Source organism: Notechis scutatus, chromosome 5 (assembly GCF_049901735.1).
Source record: "Notechis scutatus isolate UNSWTSFEM ecotype Mainland chromosome 5, rNotScu1.2, whole genome shotgun sequence".
In the NCBI taxonomy this organism is placed as follows: domain Eukaryota; kingdom Metazoa; phylum Chordata; class Lepidosauria; order Squamata; family Elapidae; genus Notechis; species Notechis scutatus.
In genome coordinates this window covers 30,035,162-30,055,812 of record NC_142013.1, presented here as the reverse complement: position 1 = coordinate 30,055,812, position 20,651 = coordinate 30,035,162, and the positions used below count along the sequence as shown (strand labels likewise).

Below are 20,651 nucleotides of genomic sequence, written 5' to 3'. Positions count from 1 at the left end.
ATTAAAAACATATGCTTCACCTGACCTGCTACTAACATTGTCAGATCTCTTGAAAGTAGTAAGCAATCACACTAGCTTGATCAAAGGCACCCATCTTTTTGGAAAGTACTTCTGTCTCATAAACACCACAATCTTACACAAGATTACCGCCAAGTCTTTACTGCAGGGGTCCCCAACCCTCAAGCCATGGAAGTGGCCACTCAAATGGAGCTGTGTGTGTGTGCTCACCTGCCACTCATATGGAACCATCCCCTCTCCCCCCCTGCCAGTCCGCAAAGCTGGAAAGGTTGGGGAACACTGCTTTACTGCATCAAAATCCCTTTTCTCATTGGTCAAGCACACAACTGACAAACTAACTGGGTTAATCATTTGAATTCTATTGTATTTAACAAGTTCTACATCAGCAGTCCCCAACCTCCTCTCTGACTTTGTGGACCAGCAGTGTAGCAAGAGATAGTTTCATGCACATGTATGTCGTTTGTGCAAATGGAACTTTGCATGCTTGCCCACCGTTTGCGCAGGCCACTTTCAACAGGCCGTGGATTGGAGGTTGGAGACTCCTGTTCTACATGATCAACCTTTCCCTCCCAATCCAAGATTGGAATTGGGACACATTTATTGGTAATCCAGTGATCTATAGCTAGGGTAATCAGATCTGTTTGTTTTTGTAACTCTTTCCTTGTATCTAATCCTCACAAGACTTTTGCAGCTCAAATCTGTTAGCCCTACTGATAGAATATTATTATAATTGCCAAATCATCTTTCTCTTGGGAATCCTCCACAGTGTTATACCAACTGCAATGTAGCCCATACTCCATTAGATCCAAATCCTCTGTGGAATAGCAAGATTTTAAGTGAGTCCAGGGGATTCAGTAACTCAAAACACAAGGTGTTGCCAACCACCAAGAAGACCTGACACCTGCAATATATATATAAAACAGAACAAAGTGACAGGAAGAGCAGTGGATGATGACACTGGCAGGAAGAGGAAGATGTGGTGAGGGTAGGGCAGGTGAGGGAGGAGGAAATTATGGGTGGAGAAAAGGAGACAAATATGGAGATAGGAAGGAAGCAACCGTTTAGCTGGAAAGGATTCTCAAGATGTTTCTCTCTTGGTTCTACCTTTCTCTTTTTTTTTTATGTGGCTCCTCTAGACACTGAAGAAATATAATTCAAAAAGATTGCCAGTTACCCTTAGTTTTGAAGAACAAAGTTAGAAACTTGAATCCGGCCAAACAGCAGTATATAGTGGTTACAGATTGCCTCATGCAAAATATATAGGATTCTAATTAGGATCCCTTATAATGAATGGACTGCTGCAATATAAATTTTTCAGGTAGTAATATTGCAGTCTGTGATAAAGACAATTACTGTGCATAGATCATTCAACAAGCAGGAGTTCTGACAGTTTATCAGCAGATTAAAAGTACTCCGGGATATAGATACTCAGTGAAGCTTAAATGGAGTAAACCCAATGAAAATGAAGATTATTCTAATTTGCTCAAATATATCAGCTGGCACCACTATGACATCCTAAATGCATATCACAACAAAACCAATTTAAGTTAGAATTATTCTTTTAGCAGAATGACTGACTACAAAAGATTTGGAACATAACCATTCTGGTAAGGTTATGAAAAACGCAGTATAAACAAAAATACCCATAAGGTGCATGCAATCTTCATGTAGTGACCACAAATGGGATCAGCAATACAATCATTAAGCAGAGCCCTTCATTGATTGGGGGAGCAATAAGAACTTTCAAGCAAAGAAATTCTGCGGGCTTTTTACAAAGGCAGCTGCGCCAGGCGCTGGTTTCTATCACTAACTGCCACTTGGTGGAGATACCCAGTCCTATTGTGACTACGTTGATGTAACAGCACCATCTTCTGGTGGCCAGTCTCTCAGAGGACTACCCTGAACTCAACGTGGCTGCCTGCCAAGCATCTTCGGATCGCCCATGACAGCTACCAAGGTCCAGCACCTTCAGGCAAACATTGCAGTAATACCCTGAATATAAGCCACTGGGGAGCCTTCCCGTTAGACCGTTAGCTCCGGACTGCTGCTGAACTACCAGCTCCGGCATTCCCAAGCAAGCAGGCCACCCCCTCTCCCTTTCTTCAGGCAGATTGGGATGGTAAAGACAAAAAAATTCTGGATCTCACTCTGAAAGGTAATTCTGGGAGTTGTACTTTCCATACTTTTGAAGCACGCAGCTTGAAAAGGGCTATTTCAGGTTAAAACTAAACCCTTGCAAGACTGAGTGGCTCTGAGTTTGGGATTCGTTGTCTCAGGGAGAATTGCCACCTTTGGTCTTAGATGGTCTTATCCCAAACAGACCCTGTGCATAATCTAAGGTTTTCCTGGACTCAAGACTCCTGATCGAAGAGCAGGTGGCGGTTGTGGCCTTTGCGCAACTTCAGGTTGTGCACTAGTTATGGCCTTTCCTGGTCCCTATTCACAGTCACTCATGCCCTAGTCACTTCCCGTCCTGATTATTGCAATGCGCTGTACATGGGGCTGCCCTTGAAGATCTTCTGGAAGCTCCAGTTGGTGCAAAATGCAGTGGCTGCTTGGTTTTGTGCAAACCCTGGTGTGCACATGTGTCACCTCTCCTGCAGGAGCTGCATTGGTTGCCAATTTGCTTCCGGGTGCAATTCAAGGTGCTGGTTGTCATCTTTAAAGCCCTTCATGGCTTGGGACCAGATTATCTGAGGGAATGTCTCTTGTTGGTCATATCTACCTGACCCATTAGAGCGGGGAGGCAAAGAATGTTGTGGGTCCCATCTCTGAGGGAGAAATACCTGGTGGGACCCAGAAGAAGGGCTTTCTCCGTGGTGGCTCCCTCTCTCTGGAATATCATTCCCCCAGAGATTAGAATGGCCCCCACTCTAGCACTCTTTCGGAAGGCACTGAAGACCTGGTTTTGCCAGTGGGCCTGGGGAACCCAGAGCAGGATGGAGCCCATCAAATGGCTAGTGTGATCTGCTGTCGTCAGGGCGGGGTGGGTGGGAGTTGGGGGGCGATTATTTTATTTTTCCAGATTTTGTTCTATTGTATTTATTAATTTATTTGATTCTTTTTGTTAGTTTTTATTGTTTTTATTTTTTGTTTTAAATATGATTTTACATTGGGTAAGCCGCCTCAAGGCGGCAATATAAATTAAATAAATAAATACTTAAGGTACAGCTAATCCCACTTTATTATATCTTGATTCACTTGTTTCTCACTTGAGCTTATTGTGTCACCTGTGGAAACATAGCTTTTGCCATTCTTGCTGAGCTCACAGCACTTTTCAAAGAAATAAGTAGCAGACATGGCTTATTTTAAAATCCATATACTGGGCTGCTAAAATCAGTTGAAGTTGACCACACAGAAGCTCACATACAGGAATTCATATTCCTCTGATATTCTCCACAGGTTCTTATAGTATGTCATGATTCATGACTCATGTATAGTGCAACATGTGAATTATTCTAGTACAGTGCATAGGAACTTATGGTTAGTTTGGAATTTATGTCAATATAATAGCTAAAACAGAAACAACAGAAGGACACTGATACTGGCATCCCCTAAACTCTGCTGAAGATGTTACCTAGCCTGGTAATGAAACGTTCAGAAACCAACCAACAAGTTCGCAGAACGAACCTTCACCCTCAAAACAGCACTTTATTTACTTTTACGTTCATTTTTATAACCTTATTTTCCCCTTTTGAACAAATGCCAGTATTTCAGGTCTAGATTTATATTTGCAGTATTTTTATTAAATTCAATTAATTCACAGACACAGAAACTTATGACTTGAGAAACTTCTGGCAACACATTTTTTGATAAAACTGTGAACATCAGCTTTGATATTCTAGCCATAATGCATTCACAGAAGGCAGGGTTGGGATTCAAATTTCTTAACAACCAGTTCTGTGGGCATGGTCTAATTTGTGGGTGTGGCTTAGTGGTCACATGACTGGATGGGTGTGGCTTGCTAGCTGGTCATGGCTTGGTCATGAGGCTGGCTGGGCGTGGCTTGTATGTAAATATTCTAAATATTTATGTAAATATTGAATTTTTTATTAAAAAAAGAGCAACTTTTACCCAAAATCAGCCAAATCAGGCAGGCAGATTGAGTTGCTCCCAGAATCACAGATTCACCCAGAGATCTACCTTTTTGCAATTTATTGCCTGAGTCTGCACTGAAAAATAGAAACTTCAGTCCTAAGGAAGGTTCAGCTCTGCTTTTAGATTAGCTAGAAAGCAAGAAATCCAATGATTTTCTGTTTTCTAGCTAATCTAAATATCACAGTTGATAGTTGGAACAGCTGATGGTTGGGGGGGGGGGGGGAGGAAAAATAACAACTTACCAAAAATTAGGTGAAGGCACAAGGCAGGCAAGTTGGATGGCACACATGCCAGCTAAGGAGTGAGTGGGCGGGGAGGGCCGGGACCAGCCAGTGGCGTGATTTGTCGGTTCTCCGAACTGTGCAGAATCATAACAACTGGTTCTTTAGAACCAGTCCGACCAAGTAGAATCCCACCCCTGATAGAAAATGAGAGCAGCAAAACGCTGCAAATACAAATATTTAAACAGTATTTAAATACTGTTTGTTATTTTAAGATCTTGTTAAAATCATCTCAGGCTGGTTAGCACATTATTTATGTAACACCCTTTTTCTTCAGCTAGCCCTAAGTGTGGTGTGCTGAATAATAAAAATGCAGCACCATGCCTTGTTCAATTATTAGTAAACTTCATAAAACCCATACAATAAAACCTGCATAAAGATACTGACAATAGATCTTAACCTTTTTCTCCTATCCTGCCTTGCAATTTGGGAAAAATCCTAAATTGTACATCAGCCCTGAAAGGAGAAGTGTGACTCCCAATCAGAACTAAGGGAGAACATTCCCCAAATCTAACCTACACCCGTAGTCATTATTAGGGTTGGATATGAACCTGCTCCTTCCCATCCAGACCCTGACAGCTTTCAGGCATTGGAACAAAAACTTGTACCCTTGGCCAGCCTTGATTTGGAAAAAACATCTGAGTATAATTGGCATACTGTTGATGCCTCTAAACCAATGGATGACATTGTTCAGCAATATCATGTAGGGGTAAGAACATTGAGTCCTGTGGCATTCCATTAATACATTAAATGGCTTTGAATTCTATCATTTCCATCCTATCAGTATGGATTGAAACTAATATGGAGAAAGGAGAAGAACCATCACCACAAATGCAGACAGTACAATCTCCACATTATGTTCCAACCTAAAACTCAACAAAAACGGTCTATCCATTTATTCCAGGGTTCTCTGAAGCTACAGATTGACTATGTTCTTTTCAAACTTTTGTCAGAAAGAAGAGGTTTAAACCTGGACAAAATTTGTCAAGAGCCATTGGATTCAGTGTGTGCTTCTTGAGGATATATACTTCCCCATCTTTAAAAGAAGCTGTAACTATATAATGGACCCAATCACTTATCTTCTGGGAGGCTTTCACTAACCAATAGGTGGCCATGTTAACAGTCTTGAGGATCTTGCCAGTTCCTCAGGAATCACACAGTCAAACTTTTCTCAGCTAGTGAACCAAGACTACTATTTTATCATCTCAGCTAGAACTGCCCAGTCTGAGTCTAACTCTGGGCGAATTTGAGAAACTTAACCTACCAGGTACCTAGGATATTCTTCACAGAAACCCAGAAGATGGTCCTGTGATCCATCCCTCCATACTAATGAATGAGTCACCTTAAAAAATACAGCTGGATACGGTAGATATCTCTGGATAGTGAAAATGGAAAAATAGGTTTTGCTGAACTTGTCACCACAACAAAATCCCTAATATGGGCATACCTTATACACGCTGATTGGATTCAGTGACTGTCTTCCTTCAATGACACTCTAGGCATCTCTGTTGGTTTATCTTCTAGATTTGTTCCGAAAACTAAGGAACATGCTTGGATTGACACAGGCAGACGTAGCATGGCAGCAATCCAATCCAAAGCCCTTGTCACCTGCCCATTCCAGGGCAAAACTAAGGCCTCAGTTAAACAGGCCACCAGATCCTCAGGGTGAAAAATGGGTTTCATCTGGAACCAAATAGTCCATAAACTACCCAGAGCAAAGAAACCCATCTTCTTTCCAAAAAAGCAATCAAAGAATAATCAGGCCATGATGAACAAATGATGGTAAATGGATTGGGTAAACAATTGTTTGGTTAACTATGCTTAAATGAAGTGTGAGGGCAAATTTAATTTGCTATTGTAGAGAGTTAGCACTCACCCTTCTGCTAGAAAAATGAAATATTCTGGGAAATATTAAAAAGGCAGAATATTATACCTCCCTGGATGAGAAAAGGAGAAATATGCTCTTGGAAAGCGGCCCCCACCTTTGTTAATAGCCCCAGAAAGACAAAAGACATCTTATCTACAACACAAAAGACCTTCAGCTTCATGGTGATGGGGTTAGCCCTCACTCAGATCCAAACAAGGACAAAGGATTAAGCCATAATAGAAATTGCCCAAAGCCCCTTCATTACCCAACAAGATTCAACCAAGCCTGGGACTCAAGACAACCTACAAAGCTACCCCTGCATGGCCCCATGGGAGTCTGACAACTAATCAGGATGCATTTCTTGCCACAGGAACAAGAAGCAAGTTCAAAGCCCAACAGAGGTTACAAATATCTCTCCCTCTTTCACCCATGTGCTCTTTTTGCCCAGGACCTCAATGTGGTCCTGTCCACCATTAAAACCATCCTTCCAAGCAGTCTCCATGTTTCCAGTGTCTTTCTTCCCACTTGGAACTGAACCCAGATGGACATTTCTTCCAACACTATGAAACACAATAACATGCAGAAATATTCTTTTCACTACTACTGGTAGATTGTAAACAACCAACTTCAATCTAGAATTCACCTGTTGCTGAGTCCCAACTCTCCTTTATTATGTTGCACCAAGGACAGCCACTTGAAAATGATGAATTTAAATTTTACTAATTTACTAAACGAGTAAAAAAAGAAAGACAGAAAAACAAGAAAATATTTTTTTAAAAAACTGGGTATGGATAAAAAGATGTACACTTACGTTCCTTGCTTTTTCAAAATAAAAAAAGGAGAACTTCCAGGTTGATTTTAATTCTATGGTCTGCTCAGACTCAGTGGCAATATTTATTAAATATGCCTCCGGCCCATCTCACACAGGACCTTCTCTCCAGATCATGTTCCCGGGGCAGGCATCCGGGACGCTAGAAGAGCCCAGGAATCTTTTTTGTGCAGTTGTGCTTTCCTGCTGGTCTTCAGCCGAGAGAGCTCATGCGTGGTCGCTCGTGGTTGCTTGGGTGCTGCTGGCCCTTTAAGCTGCGGGGAAGAGAAGCGTTGCGAGCGAATGGCGCTCGGGTCCGCTTGCGGATCGCACCCTTCTCTTCTCCATGGTAAGAGGCGCGATATTCCCCCTCTCCCCCCTCCCCCGCACTCCTCATCTTTTTATGGGTAGCTGGGTTTAAAGTTTAGCGTACAATAAAAACAACTGACGGTCTTTGGATATGCCAGGTGGGAAGTCTCTCTTCTCAGTCGCCCTCTGCCCGCTGCTGCGTTTCCGTCTCCCGGCGACGGTTGCTGAAAAAGTGGCGGAGACCTAAAAGAAAAAGGCGGAAAGTTGTTTCTCATCGCTTTTCCCGTCACTGGCTAGGATCGCCCAAACTTTTCTTGTCCCGTTGGCCGCGGCCTCGACTCTCATTCACCCCTCCCTTCTGAATGTGTAGCATAACGAACTAAAGAAAACGGTGCATATTTAAAAAGGGGCAGATTTTCTGTCATCAGTCAGATGGGGAATGGGAAGAATTCCTTGGGCCTTTCTTGCCTTGCCAAAAATGCAGAGGTTTTGCCAGGTTGTACTTTTGTTACTTTACTCTTAAAGTAAAGGCTATGATGTGATTTAGAATACTTTGATTCTAAAGGTTTTGCAAGCTTAACTGGTACATGTAAAATATCTCCTTTTGGGGGGATGTAAAACTATGGTTTGTGAATAGATATATGTCCACACCCTTTTAGCTTTGGATTGTCCAAAACAACATGGAGTCTCGAAAACATATTTCTTCAGCTGTTTATTTCACTTATTAAACTGATAATACCATAAACTATTAAAACCTTTCAATGTGTACCAAAAAAATAAAAATAAAATTGAAGATTTTATTGTGGAAAGCAATTAAAATACATAACTTAGTAGATGGTTGATTATATGCAAGAATAATAAAATGCATTGAACTAGAGAAGAAAAACCCATTCAATGCTCTAACCTAGGGAGAAAGGGATGCTTATTCTTTAAGTCTCTCATTTCAAGGTCTGTTTAAAGTTTTTTTTTAAAAAAACGTTTGGAAACGCCCCGGGGCTTTAGGACTTCTGGATTTTTACCTTTGCCTTATTAAAATACCAATGATATTCCTTGTTTACCAGGCCCTTCATGAAGCAGATCATGGCCTCATCAGCCAAGTACTGGTGGATTCAGAAGAAAATCTTAGTGTTTGCACTGAGAAAATGCACCCCACATCTCCATATAACTGGAACACAGATTGGACCTTCTGGGTAAATTCAGATTCTCCCTCAGATTAGAGAAGTGTTTTCTTATTCAAGGATGTGTGTTTTTTAAGCTGTTTAATTAAGTCAATCTTTTTCTCTGCTTTGGAGAAAATGTAAACTTAGTAATATTTAATATATTAGTGTGTCTCTTTGTTGAGAAACTGAGGAATAATTTCACTGTTATATTTTATATCAAGTCATTGTTTAAGATGGCTACTCTAGAGAGATGGGAGACTGGGTGTTGTTTTCCTACTAATTTACCTTTATTGTTTTATATTGCTTTTTATTTTAGATTTTTTTATCCCACCTTTATTATTTTTCCCACAACAACAACCCTGTGAGGAGCATTGGGCTGAGAGAGATTGACTTACCCAGTCATCCAGGCAATTTTGTTGTCTAAACTAGAGATAGAACTACAACTCAGTCTCCCAGTTTGTATCCTGGTGCCTTAATCTCTCGACCAATATGAGTCTTTCTTGTCTTGTGACTATTGGCCACATGTTTGGGCTGCATGTTTTAGATACTAGGAATTGGAATTAACTTCTGAATAGGTATTCTTATATTCCGTGTCACTGGAATTTATGGACAACTGTACAGTTTGTACCTGAAATGAATCAAACATACACATTAATGCTGAGGTTATAATTTTAAGCACACTATGTTACACTCCATTGCAAGAGATAAATTTATAATTGTACCATTAATTGCTGTAAAGATTGGAAGCTACTTCTTTGTATCTTTTTTCTTTTTATTACTTTGTGTTAGCATCTATTTTTATATTTGCAAATTTAGATACTGTATATAGAATGATCCACTCCCCTGAACTTGAGATTTAATTTTGAAATACCTGTATCATAGTAAGGAGAATCACATTATTGAGTTGTCTACCATTTGATTTTGAGATTCATTTTTATATAAGTTATCATGGTTGGGTGACCCCTGGGGACACAATATAGCCAACTGGTAAAGAGACTTCAGAACAAAATGTCCCTGGCAGTGAAATAGAAGTAAACCTCCACTGAAAAGGAGAATTAAGAGGGTATTAAGAGGGTAATATTTGGAGGTTATTTAAACTAAAACAAAATTTCACAGCATATTTAAAAACCCTTAAAGATTACTTAATAATTAATAGAAGGCACTAACAGAACTTAAAAAATGAAGGTAATTTTAATTTGTGAACAAATTAAAGAGCTGAACACGCTCAAAGCCATATGGGGACAAGGATTATATTGCAAGAAATGTTAAGTTGAAGAACAGAACAGGAGTTAGCAGGATATGGATCCCAGGATCTCTTTGGGCTCCAAGAACACCCTTGAACTGAGTGGTGCTTACTTTTTAGGTTTTGTTTTTTTTAATGTTGGAAAGAAAATATTTTAAGGGGAAAAGTGGTTGCCTTAAGCCTGTGCAATGTTTAAAATGTATATTTTGTTCCTCAAACCCTTTCAAAATTATATTGATTTTTTTCATTTTGGCAGAATTGAAAAAACAAATCAATACCATATATCTCAACAAGGGTTAAGACCACCTTTTGTTAAAAAGCCCAGCCTTTAAAAGGCATCAAATTTGATCCTACTTTCACAATGTCATGGCATTCGCTACTTCATCTTTAGTTCTTGGAAGGTAAAGCTTTGAAATGCAATTCTGCATCTGCAAAAATAAAAATAGACCTTTAAATATTTTTCAAGCAGCAACAAACTAGAGAAATTATTGGAACAGAGAAAATGAATGTTTTAAGGAATTGCTAAAGTAATAGATAGATATTTCTACAAGAAGTAGGCATATTTGTGTTAATCTCCACTATAAAAGAATTGGATATATTTCCAAATCTAAACATTTTGGTAAGGAGAGGCATTTGAGAAGTTAAGAGAAATCTATTTGTCAAGGTATGAAATTCCAAGAATGGTAGTTTTAAATTTAACAAAACATGAATAGACCATACATACCTGCATGTTTGGAAGGAGACAGAAAATTATAAACATCAGATGGTATACCATCTTGTTTCAGACAAATAGCTGGAAAGCGTTGTAAGTAGCAGAATAAGTCTTTCTTAGCTGATCCTTCATTTGTACCTAAGCAGAGTTGGATAGATTTGCGGATAATCCTTGTTTAGCAACTCTACCTCATTTAACAATTATTTGCAGTTACAGTAGTGATAAAAAAGTAACTTATAGCCAATCCTCACTTTTATGAACTTCACAGGTTTGTAAAGCAAAGCAAAGCTGAAGTAATAGCCGATGGACTGAAAGCAACTAAGCAGTTAGTGAGAAACAAAATGGAAAGATCTAAACTTGACGGGAAAGATTTAAGCCCTAAAAAAGACACGTTATGTCTAGGGAAAATGGGGGCAATACTGCTACAGTGCTTTCCTATAACAAATAGTTTATATCACAGAATGCAACAATCTTTTAGAGTTAATATGTTAGTAAGCACTGGGTAGAAGTGACTCCATAGGTTTCATATACTTAAGCATTTATAAATCTGTTGACAAAAATCTTTTACTGAAATTGGAAACTTCTTATAGACTACTATTATTACAGAATAGGCTATATTATCTTATGTATGTTTAATAAGCAGTAGGTTAATCTCTTAACTCAGCACTCCAATTCTATTTTCCTAGCCCTGATATTTATATTTTAAAAAATCGTAATTATATAAATGTCAGGTTTAGTTTGAAATGTAAGTTCAAAATGATTTCCATTTGTAAGATGGCAAGAAGTTTAAAATATGTATTTTTTTGTAAACTATGTAATACCCAGGATCTGTTTGCATTAACAATACAAACGCCGAACTGCTCCAAGCATAGAAGAATTATCTAAGCTATCTGTTGATTAGACTTTGAATTATTAATCATACTCTGGGCATGGGAAATCTGAGTCAGTAGTTATGTGAGTTATCCGAGTTGATGAAGTGAATCAGCTGCAATTTGGGATTTAGTCCCATGCTTGTTTCTCAGCATCTCACAGTTGCTCTTGAACTGGAATTAGATGACTAACAGTAAGAACTATTTTACTCCCTGAATCCAAGCTACAGGTAAGCAAACCTTCAGGTATGGGAGTACTGTTAGGCTTCTGAAATCATGATGCTAGAGAATTAATAGAAATTCCCATCTATGGAAGCTCCTCATCTTTAGTATTTTTTTTCCTGGCAGGTGGGCATTTTAATTAAGCTATGTTGGGCTAACATGCATAAATGAGACCACCGGTATTCTTTAAAATAAAAGCAATCTCCTAGATGGGATTGCAGTGTAGCGGTCATGGGCCTAGGATGGTTTGGAGCAGTATTTCCCAACCCCAGCAGTTCCAATATATATGTACAATTCTCAGAGTTAGTGGTTGGCTGGAGGAATTCTGGGAATTGAAGTCCACACATCTTAGAATTGCTGAGGTTAAGAAACACTGGTTTGGATATACTATACATCCCCAATGTTAGTCAAGCTCCCTGCATAGCAGTGTTATTTTTAAAAGATTTTTTAAAGAATAATTGGAAGCTGGCATGCTACAATATACTAATCTCAAAGATTACTTTTATTTTGCTAAAATGCTATGAGATCCACTTGATGGGACACATCAGCTCAATTTGAAAATAAAAATGGTTGCAACACATGCTTTGTCCAGAAAATCAGAGGTAAGCGAGAGTGGTGGAATGCACATATCATAGAGGAGACAGTTTTTAGTAGTAAATATTTTGTAACCAGTCATCCGCTCTGTGATAGCCATTTTGTGAAATACCCCTGACAAGTTCTCAAAATTTTGAATGCATTTACTCAGAAAAAACTGCCTATACTTTTGAAGTCAACTTGAATTTTAGCATGACTAATAAGACATTTGTTTAATTTTGCATGTTTGATAATGATGATTCTTGGATGGAATACTAGGAAGATATTCTACAGGGAACATTGTTTTCAGCTATCCAATATAACTGTATGGAAAGGAAGAACAAGAATTGTTAATTAAGTCCTAGTGGTAGGCCAGACTGTCTTTAAAGGTTTCCATAAAACTATAATTGCTCCCTTGGAGACTTACTGTGGTTTAGTCCATTAGAAATTAGAAAGAGACAATGCTGCCAACCTACTAACAGATACGGATTTTCAAAAGAGAGTTTTGAAATAGTCACGAGAAATAAGTGACAAGCCAAGTCTTCTGCTTGGTGTGTATATATGTGTGTATTTATATTTCTGAGGCTACTTAGATAGTTTTATCTTGTCTAAAACTATGAATGTTGATGAGGCTAAAGTTATGATATATCATTATTCTTGATTATCTAAAATATAAAAGATACATTTGATAATTATTAAAGGCCAATTATATATTTGTGTTTTCCCTTGCAAACATCTTATTCTTCTAGAAGTATTTAACTGTTGTCCATGTTATCATTAGTACCATGAAACAAGAATGCAAAGTTCTGGTCTCCATATAAGTCACCAAACCATGCCTCATGTTGATTATCTCCCTTGCCCTTGTTGATCCAAAGAGATGTCAAGAAATAATCAGGAATAGTTTCTTTTCTATTCCCTTTCTTGCCTGACAATGTGGCTGATGATTAGACTGGTCATAAAATAACAGATTGAAGGAAATGAGCTAGCATGACTTAGATCAGGTGCTAACATTCCTCATTAAAAATACAGTATTCATGTTTAAACTCAGTCTAATTGTAGCAAACTGTTAATTTCTTTCATCTTACGTAATGTTAATTAGATGCTTCTATAACATTTGCCAGGTGAATAGGTGCTGACTACTGCATGTTCTTATAATTGATTCATAATAAACCTATGAATGTTAATCTCTGACTGCATATTCTAAAACATAAAAAGCAGTCAGTTCCTAATGCTGTAAACACTATGTTGTTTTATGGCAAGCCCAGCTGTTCCTTAAAGCAATTCTGGTCAATCGGTGAAAAACAAACAAAAAAGAACAATATATTCCCAACTCTTATGTGTATTTAGCATGCCTCCAGAACATTGACATGCTTACCACTGCGCATATCATATCTAATGCTTATGTAATGGGATATTTGGATTTGTTGCTGATTTTCTTTTAGAAGACCTGTTTCTCTTTTCAAGGTAGGTTCTTTGAAATCTTATGACTCTGTATCAGCTATTTTTCTTTAATGAGGAAGGGAGATTCAGCTTGTTGTCGGGTCATTGGAAGTACATTGGATGGGACAGAGCCTTCTTACTAGCCTCAAAATTCACCTTACCCAACAAGTGTACCTGGTACTAATTTACTAATGTTCTGGTGTCAGTCCTGAATAAGGTTTGTTTTTTTTACCAGGATCTTTATGAGAGTATACTGTATGTTGTTTTGTTTTTTATATTTTAGAGGAAGCTTTTAATATTATTACTTTTTATGGGGATGGAAAATATAGCATTTTGGGCAATATTATTTGGAGGTTGATATTTTAGATAATTAGAGACTGATAAATATCTAAAACTGTTTTAATGTATCATAGTTGGCAAAAACTCTGAGAAATTGTGAGATTTAATATTCAACCTATAATGTATAAATTATGTTTATCTGAATGCATAGTATTGATTCAATATTAGGGATAATAAACTGGAAAATAAGGTTAGAGTTAGGGTTAGGGTCTATTATTAGCGATAACATGACATTTTCCACCTGAATATTCTCAGGGTGGGTGAATATTCTATAGTGGGTGATGGGAAAGCAAAAAGATTAATTGAAGATTTTGCATGGATTTTCCAAACCTACTGTATTTATACAGAAAATACACAAGTTTGAAGTCAGTGTAAAATGTCTGTTGATATACATTTAGCTTTTTTGGATGTTTAGAAATCGGGGAAGGTAAGATTTTAGTGTCACCTGCTGTAAATACTCTGCGCTTTAAAAGCTTTTTAATTCTGCTATGGGGTAGACAGCTATTTTTCCTAATTTAATAATAGGATTTTAAAGGTGAGAATTTTAGAAAAGAACTAATGATGTAGAGCAGCAGAAGGCTGAGGCTATCCTTGAGGGCTCCTTCGTGCTCTCTGAGCTTGGTCATTTTCTTGCAGATGTTTCATTACTCAAACTAGGTAACATTATCAGTGCACTGCAAGAAAACGATCATACTCAGAGAGCATTAGCAATTCCACATTTCAACTCTAAGCTACAAACATTCTCCTCTATTGTGGCCATCCTTGTTTTAAAATGGGAATTAAGGAGAGTCATCCAGGAAAACTGAGGGCTCTAAACCAGACTAAAAAGTCAGGAAAACGTCCCAGAAGGCAGGTGCAAACCACCCTCTCTGTTGTTGCTAAGAGAACAGTCTGGTTGTCCTCATTACATCAACAGGAGTCCTGCCTTGTCTTTGCTCAGTGAGAGAAATCTAAAGAGGAACATCTTTTTTTTTTTTAACAAATTTTATTAATTTTTTTTTTAAACACATAGACAAGCAAACAAAACATAGGATGTAGTAACATAAAATATCTTTTTCTAAAAAACACATAGAATATCTTATTTAAAGAGCAAGATAATTCCAACTCATCACATTTCTATACAAACACAATTTAATATATATATTTATCTTATCTGTTCAACTTCATATCCTTTCCCAACTTCTCTTTACTGCTCCCTTTCCTTCTGTTTAATTGTATTTATTTTACCTTAAATTATATATATTCATTATGTATAATTTCATTAATTCTCTTCCAACATCCTTTCAAACATAAACAAACATTACACAAAACATAAATACATAAAACTTCTTTTTGGGAAGTGGCTTACCCCGGGTTAGATCTTTTTATACAGACATAAATCAAATTCGTGCTCACATAATATACTATTTCATATCTTAATTAACATTCTATATTTTCTATATATTTTCTCTCTTCTATTCATTCTTTTAATTCTATTTTATTTATTTCATCTCAATTTAAATAATTATACTTGCATCTTTTGTCCGTTCTCTTTCAATCATGTATTTTTCCTTCCTTTCTAATACAATATTTTCCCTGTAACCACTGGTTAAAGTATGACAACTTTTTATCTTTTCCCTAAATTTTACACTTAAAATAATACATATTTTCCATACTGATTCTGCTTCATACATTCTAAGTACTACATTTCAAAATAATAAGACAAGCAAATAATATTAAATTTAGTAAGTAATAATAAAACCAAAAAAGAAGGGATATTGAGTTTATAATATAATAAAAACAATATTTCATAGTAAATTAAACTCTATTATCAAATCTTAAACATTTTCAAGCTTCTCTTTAATGCATTATTAATTCATGTAATATTTTAATTTTCTAATTCAATTTCAAATACTAATATCTACCATACAATCTTATGTACTTTTGCAGAATCATTTTTATAAAATTATATCTTACCCCTTATCTCTAAAAAAAACTTTTTTTTTGGCATCTTGTTTAAAGCTTTTATGACTTCTCTTTCCTTTTTCCCTTCCTTTCTTATCAATTCTGGCTTTTTGACCCCCCCCCCCCATCTCTCAAGTTTCACTCTCTTAATCTTCCCTCTCTGTTGTATTTCTCTTTTCTGTTGCTTTCTGACATCATATCGATTTTTCATCTTATTTTTCTTTTTCTTGGTTGCTTTTTTAAGTCCTGAATTCACCATTTCTTTACCCCCCTTACGCTTTTCTTCCTCCACTAAAAGTATCTGTCCATTAAAGATGGCTTCTTCTTCTTGGTCCCAGTCTTCCTGTCGCTGTTGTATTTCTTGATAGGTAGAAATCGCCATTTCTAAAAAGTGGAAAATAGATCCAGAAGAGCCCATGCCTTCCTGTTCCTCTTCTTTCAAGTTTTGAAATTCCATTTGTAAATCTTCAAAAGATAATGCCATTTTTTCCCTTTTTTAAAAACAACCCAAATATATTTAATCTTTCAAGAAATAGTTCACAAAGATCCCAAAGTCACAAAGCAAACCAAATCAAAACAAACAGTTCCATTTAGCACTTTCTTCTTTCTATATTTTCTCTTCCTAGGGTAGAATTCAAATACACAGTTCCAAAGTAATCTTCTAGAAGTCGTAATACCTTTTATTTCTGATCTTATAAACTCAAAGCAGTCTCCTTCAATACAGTCTTAAAATAAATCTTTACCTCTTCCCTTCCACTTATAACAAATAAAAAGAATTTTAAGTTTTTAATTCCAATGTCCAGAAATCCTTTATCCCCCTGGCTTTAAATTTCAAGTTTACCTTCTATGCCCAAGCAGGTTTTCCAGATTTCCAACTGCTGTTTCTGTGGGAAGGGAGAGTAAAAGAAAGTAACTTTCCCTTTCAGCTTTTTTTCGCCGCTTTTACGATGTTCCTTGGGAGACAATGTTTCCTTTGAACGGTTTAATTTCCAGGGTATTTAGAGGTTTCTTGTAGTCCCGGTTCAGCCAAAGCTTTCACCTTCACCTGCTTCCTCCAGCACAAATCTTACCCGGCTGCAGGCTTCTTTGTGGCGGCCATTGCTGACCGCCGCTCCACCGCCTTGGGAAAAAGGGGTTTTGCCGGCTGAGGAGGGGGTTTGCGATACCCCCAAACCCAAATCCAGATCCCCTCTCTCTTCGGCTGCCTCTATGGGGCAGCCCTATCCTCCAGATCCGTTCGGATCGGAGGAACCTCGGCGGCGAGCGCAGCAGGAATCGCGGAGGATCGTGAATTCCTGCCGAAGCCTTGCAAATCCGCACTATCTAAAGAGGAACATGTTAAAGCTTGGATTTCAAGCTCAACTTCATAGATATGTTATCATGGAATATCTGTCTACTTCATATGACTTCCGATTTCTAGGACTGCTTAGGAACTTGCTGAATGTCTGGCAAACTCCCCTCCCCTTCCTCCCCCCATTTGAGAAATGCTGAGAGCTGGCAAAGTATCAGATTACATGGATAGGGCAATGTTTTCTCTCCCCTTTTTTAATGAATAAAGGAGCATTCCAGGACTAATGCATGCTCTTTCTCTCACAGATACACTAAGTCCCTTTATGTAAGCAGCATTCCAGGAATTGCAGAAAAATAGAAAAAGAAATTAGCATCAGATGGACTCATAAATATTGATTTCTACCTCCCATCATGGCTTTAGTCAATCAACTTCTTATATGTATCCATGTATTCATAACTATGTTTTTACTTATACCTACTATCTTGTAAGTAATTGACAAACCAAATAAAATAAATAAACAAAACATTTTCATGCAACTTTAAATGGGACAGTGAAAGAGTAGCAACTTTATTTTGACCTATCTCATACAAAGCATTCTCTGCCAGTGAATGACATGAGCTCATCTGTTTTACCCGCTTTGGGCCATTATGCCATAAACACAATCCAAGCATACTCATTCTGTATGAGCTAAAATGTCTAAATTAGTCATGTAAGCCAACATACTGTTGCTCATGTCCCATTTATAGAAAGAACCTTTTAAAATCAATGTATGCATTTAAAAACCTTATTTGAAAATTCCATGAAATTCAGGCTTTATACAAATTATTGTGCAAATAAAGTAGGGAAATCAAATGAGATTTTTTTCTGATACTTATATTATGGAGGAAGTGTGATTGCTATGTCATAAAAACAGTGCTACTGTGTGTAATACTAACTTATTAAGACTTGGTGAATCATGTTTAAAAAGCTATTTCCAGATGCCTTTTATCACTTTCATAAAAAGGCAAAAAGTGATTAAATACAAGTATTTATAAAAAAAAGTTTAATAATTTTATAGGTAAGCTAAAGGTGCAAATTTATTACATTTTAAATTTGCTGAATAACTAAAGTGCCTGGACAGATGGGGTTTTGGTTCTGCATTAAAGGCATCTGAGTGTGAACCTGAGTGTGAACATGTGAGCCTGGAGCTTGAGATTGTTCATGTCTGTATCATGCAAAGAAAATAGTAGGTTTGGGAAGCTGGACAAAGTTTGTTGGCATATCTGGAAGAACTTGTTTTTATGTTTTCCTTAAGCAACCAGCCATTAAAACACTTAACTGGTGCTCTTGTCACATTCAGTTGGCGTAGGGGAATGTGACTCATATGACTAAATTGTGTTTATGATAGATTCTGACACTCCAGAGACATAAGAGGATTTCTTGTTGAATATGTTTAGGCCTTTTCACTTTAATTTACCTTTCTTCCTGTCTTACACATACAAGATAGCATCATGTAGGGTTTTAAATAAAAATGGGAATTCTGCCTCATTAAAATCCCCTGTGAAAAATGCTGTCATCTGTTATTTTGTGAACAATTAGTAATGGTTCCCCTGAAAAACTAGAAAGTAGACAAGTTCCAAAATTGATGATTTATTTCCCTACTACCTTTCACTTTTGAAGAAGGGCAAAGAATTTTGTGCCATTTTAAAGATTATCCAATTTTCCAATAAGCTTTTATTCACATAATTTACCTGGTTAGATAAATGGAAAAAAGGGACATTTATAAATTATTTTTCTAACTGTCAAAAAGGATGGAGTGGAATATTTTTTTTCTCTTTACATCAACTAATTTATAGGGATTATAACATTTGGAGATTTTATAAATAACCCCCCAATAGGAAGAAATTATAAAACTTTGCTAGCTATTGTGGCTGAGGGCTAAGTAAGTTATAGCCAACAATAATCAGATCAGAGACTATTACCATGATGCCACTGGTGCCTAAGTACCATATATGCATGTCTTGAAACATTTTCTATCTGCTTTCATCTTCTCCCCAGCCCATGAGTGAGACAAACTTAGTGGTTTTTCCCCCTTTATCCTGATACTGTTCAAAAAACCACCTCAAGAACTAAAATATAGTTAGACTTTGTCACTCCTTACTTTGGAGGAAAGTCAAGTGACTATGCATGACAAACAATTGAGGCTAGAGAGTCAAGTAAAGTGGGACAGCAACTTTCAGTGCTATGCAGCTGATTCAAAGATGGATGGAAAGTGATGTAATTCAATAACAGGAAGAATCCTTTTGCTGAGGGCCAACATTTCATCTCTTAATCTAATCTCCAGCTGTGAATAGTTAGAGGCATCTTCTTTAACATTTTCATCATGCTGCATAATAAAGATAGAATTCTTCTCTAGATTAGCCTGCTCATTTATACTCACTGTGAGCTCCTTGGGTGCTGAAGTTTACCTGAAGGTTAGAAAGTAGGAAGGTCCATGGAATTCAAGTCTCTATTAAGCCGGTGTTCAACACTACATTTTCTCATGTCAAATCCAGAACCTGAATATGACCGGTTGAAACAAAACCAAGAGACAAAACATCCACCCACCAGGTGGAAGAGGAATGAGGAAGCACAGTGTGAATGTGTATCTTAAAGCAACCGATATCATGCACTACAATAAGAAATGGATGGCATTTTGAAAATTAGAATTAAGTCCAAATTAAGTTCCCTAGCCACCAGGTGCTTATCCTCCATTAGTAAGAGAGAATGTTTTGCCTTTCATACTATATTGGGTTAAAATATCAAAAAGGAACTAAAAGGGAAAGTTTTACCTGATGGAAATCTCTGAAGGGTTTTAAAAAAGGATCATTCTGCTAATTTAAACCTTTTATGTAGGAACTTGTATGGAAATAAAAGACTTCTATTAATTGAAGGCTTTTTCATCTCCAAGATTAATTTCTACAAAGGCTGTGTACAATAATATTAATTGCAATGGAAACTTCTCCTGTTATGGGTATCTGCTAGTCAGACTTATAGGGATATTCTATTGTTTCTTACCGAACAAGCAAGGTTTTACAACCAGTTTAGTTTTTCTCTATCTTGGCAACTTACACCTTAAAGTTGCCACGGTTGAGAAATACTGTTGTAAACTATTCAATTCTGTCAAGGAAGATTCCCTCAGCATTATTCCCTTATTTGCTTTCTATATGATTTATAACAACTGGGGTTTCTCTTTATAAGGCCAATCTTCAATGAAGAGTAATGTATTCAAAGTAGCAATGGGAACAGATTATGGGAAGAATGTGGAATACTAAATAGTTGAGAGAAAATTAAGATAAAATGGGATGCTTGGAAATTTGAAATGTTGTCCCTGATCCAGTAGGCACCCAAAGGTAGGCAAGGAAAGGGGTGAGATGAGTAAAAGCTCCCTTTTCTGCAAGGGTTGTGATGTCTTTCTCCTGCTCAAAATAGACAGAACCTGGGGGACGATTTTGCTTT

General features: G+C 37.2%; 1 protein-coding gene across 3 annotated transcripts in view; it reads left to right on the top strand.

The window, feature by feature from the left end:
* The first annotated feature begins 7,281 nt into the window (after positions 1-7,281).
* GRAMD1C (GRAM domain containing 1C) overlaps positions 7,282-20,651 on the top strand; it is a 63,341-nt gene continuing 49,971 nt past the window's right edge. Inside the window, exons 1-2 of one of the 3 annotated variants that reach the window (XM_026681806.2) lie at positions 7,282-7,421; positions 8,443-8,571. In XM_026681806.2, the coding sequence (XP_026537591.2) occupies positions 7,419-7,421; positions 8,443-8,571 (132 nt within the window). In that variant the 5' untranslated portion in view covers positions 7,282-7,418. Of the gene's footprint in view, positions 7,422-8,442; positions 8,572-11,485; positions 11,596-20,651 lie in introns of those variants that run through there. The other 2 variants (XM_087966410.1, XM_087966411.1) reach the window with 2 other exon arrangements.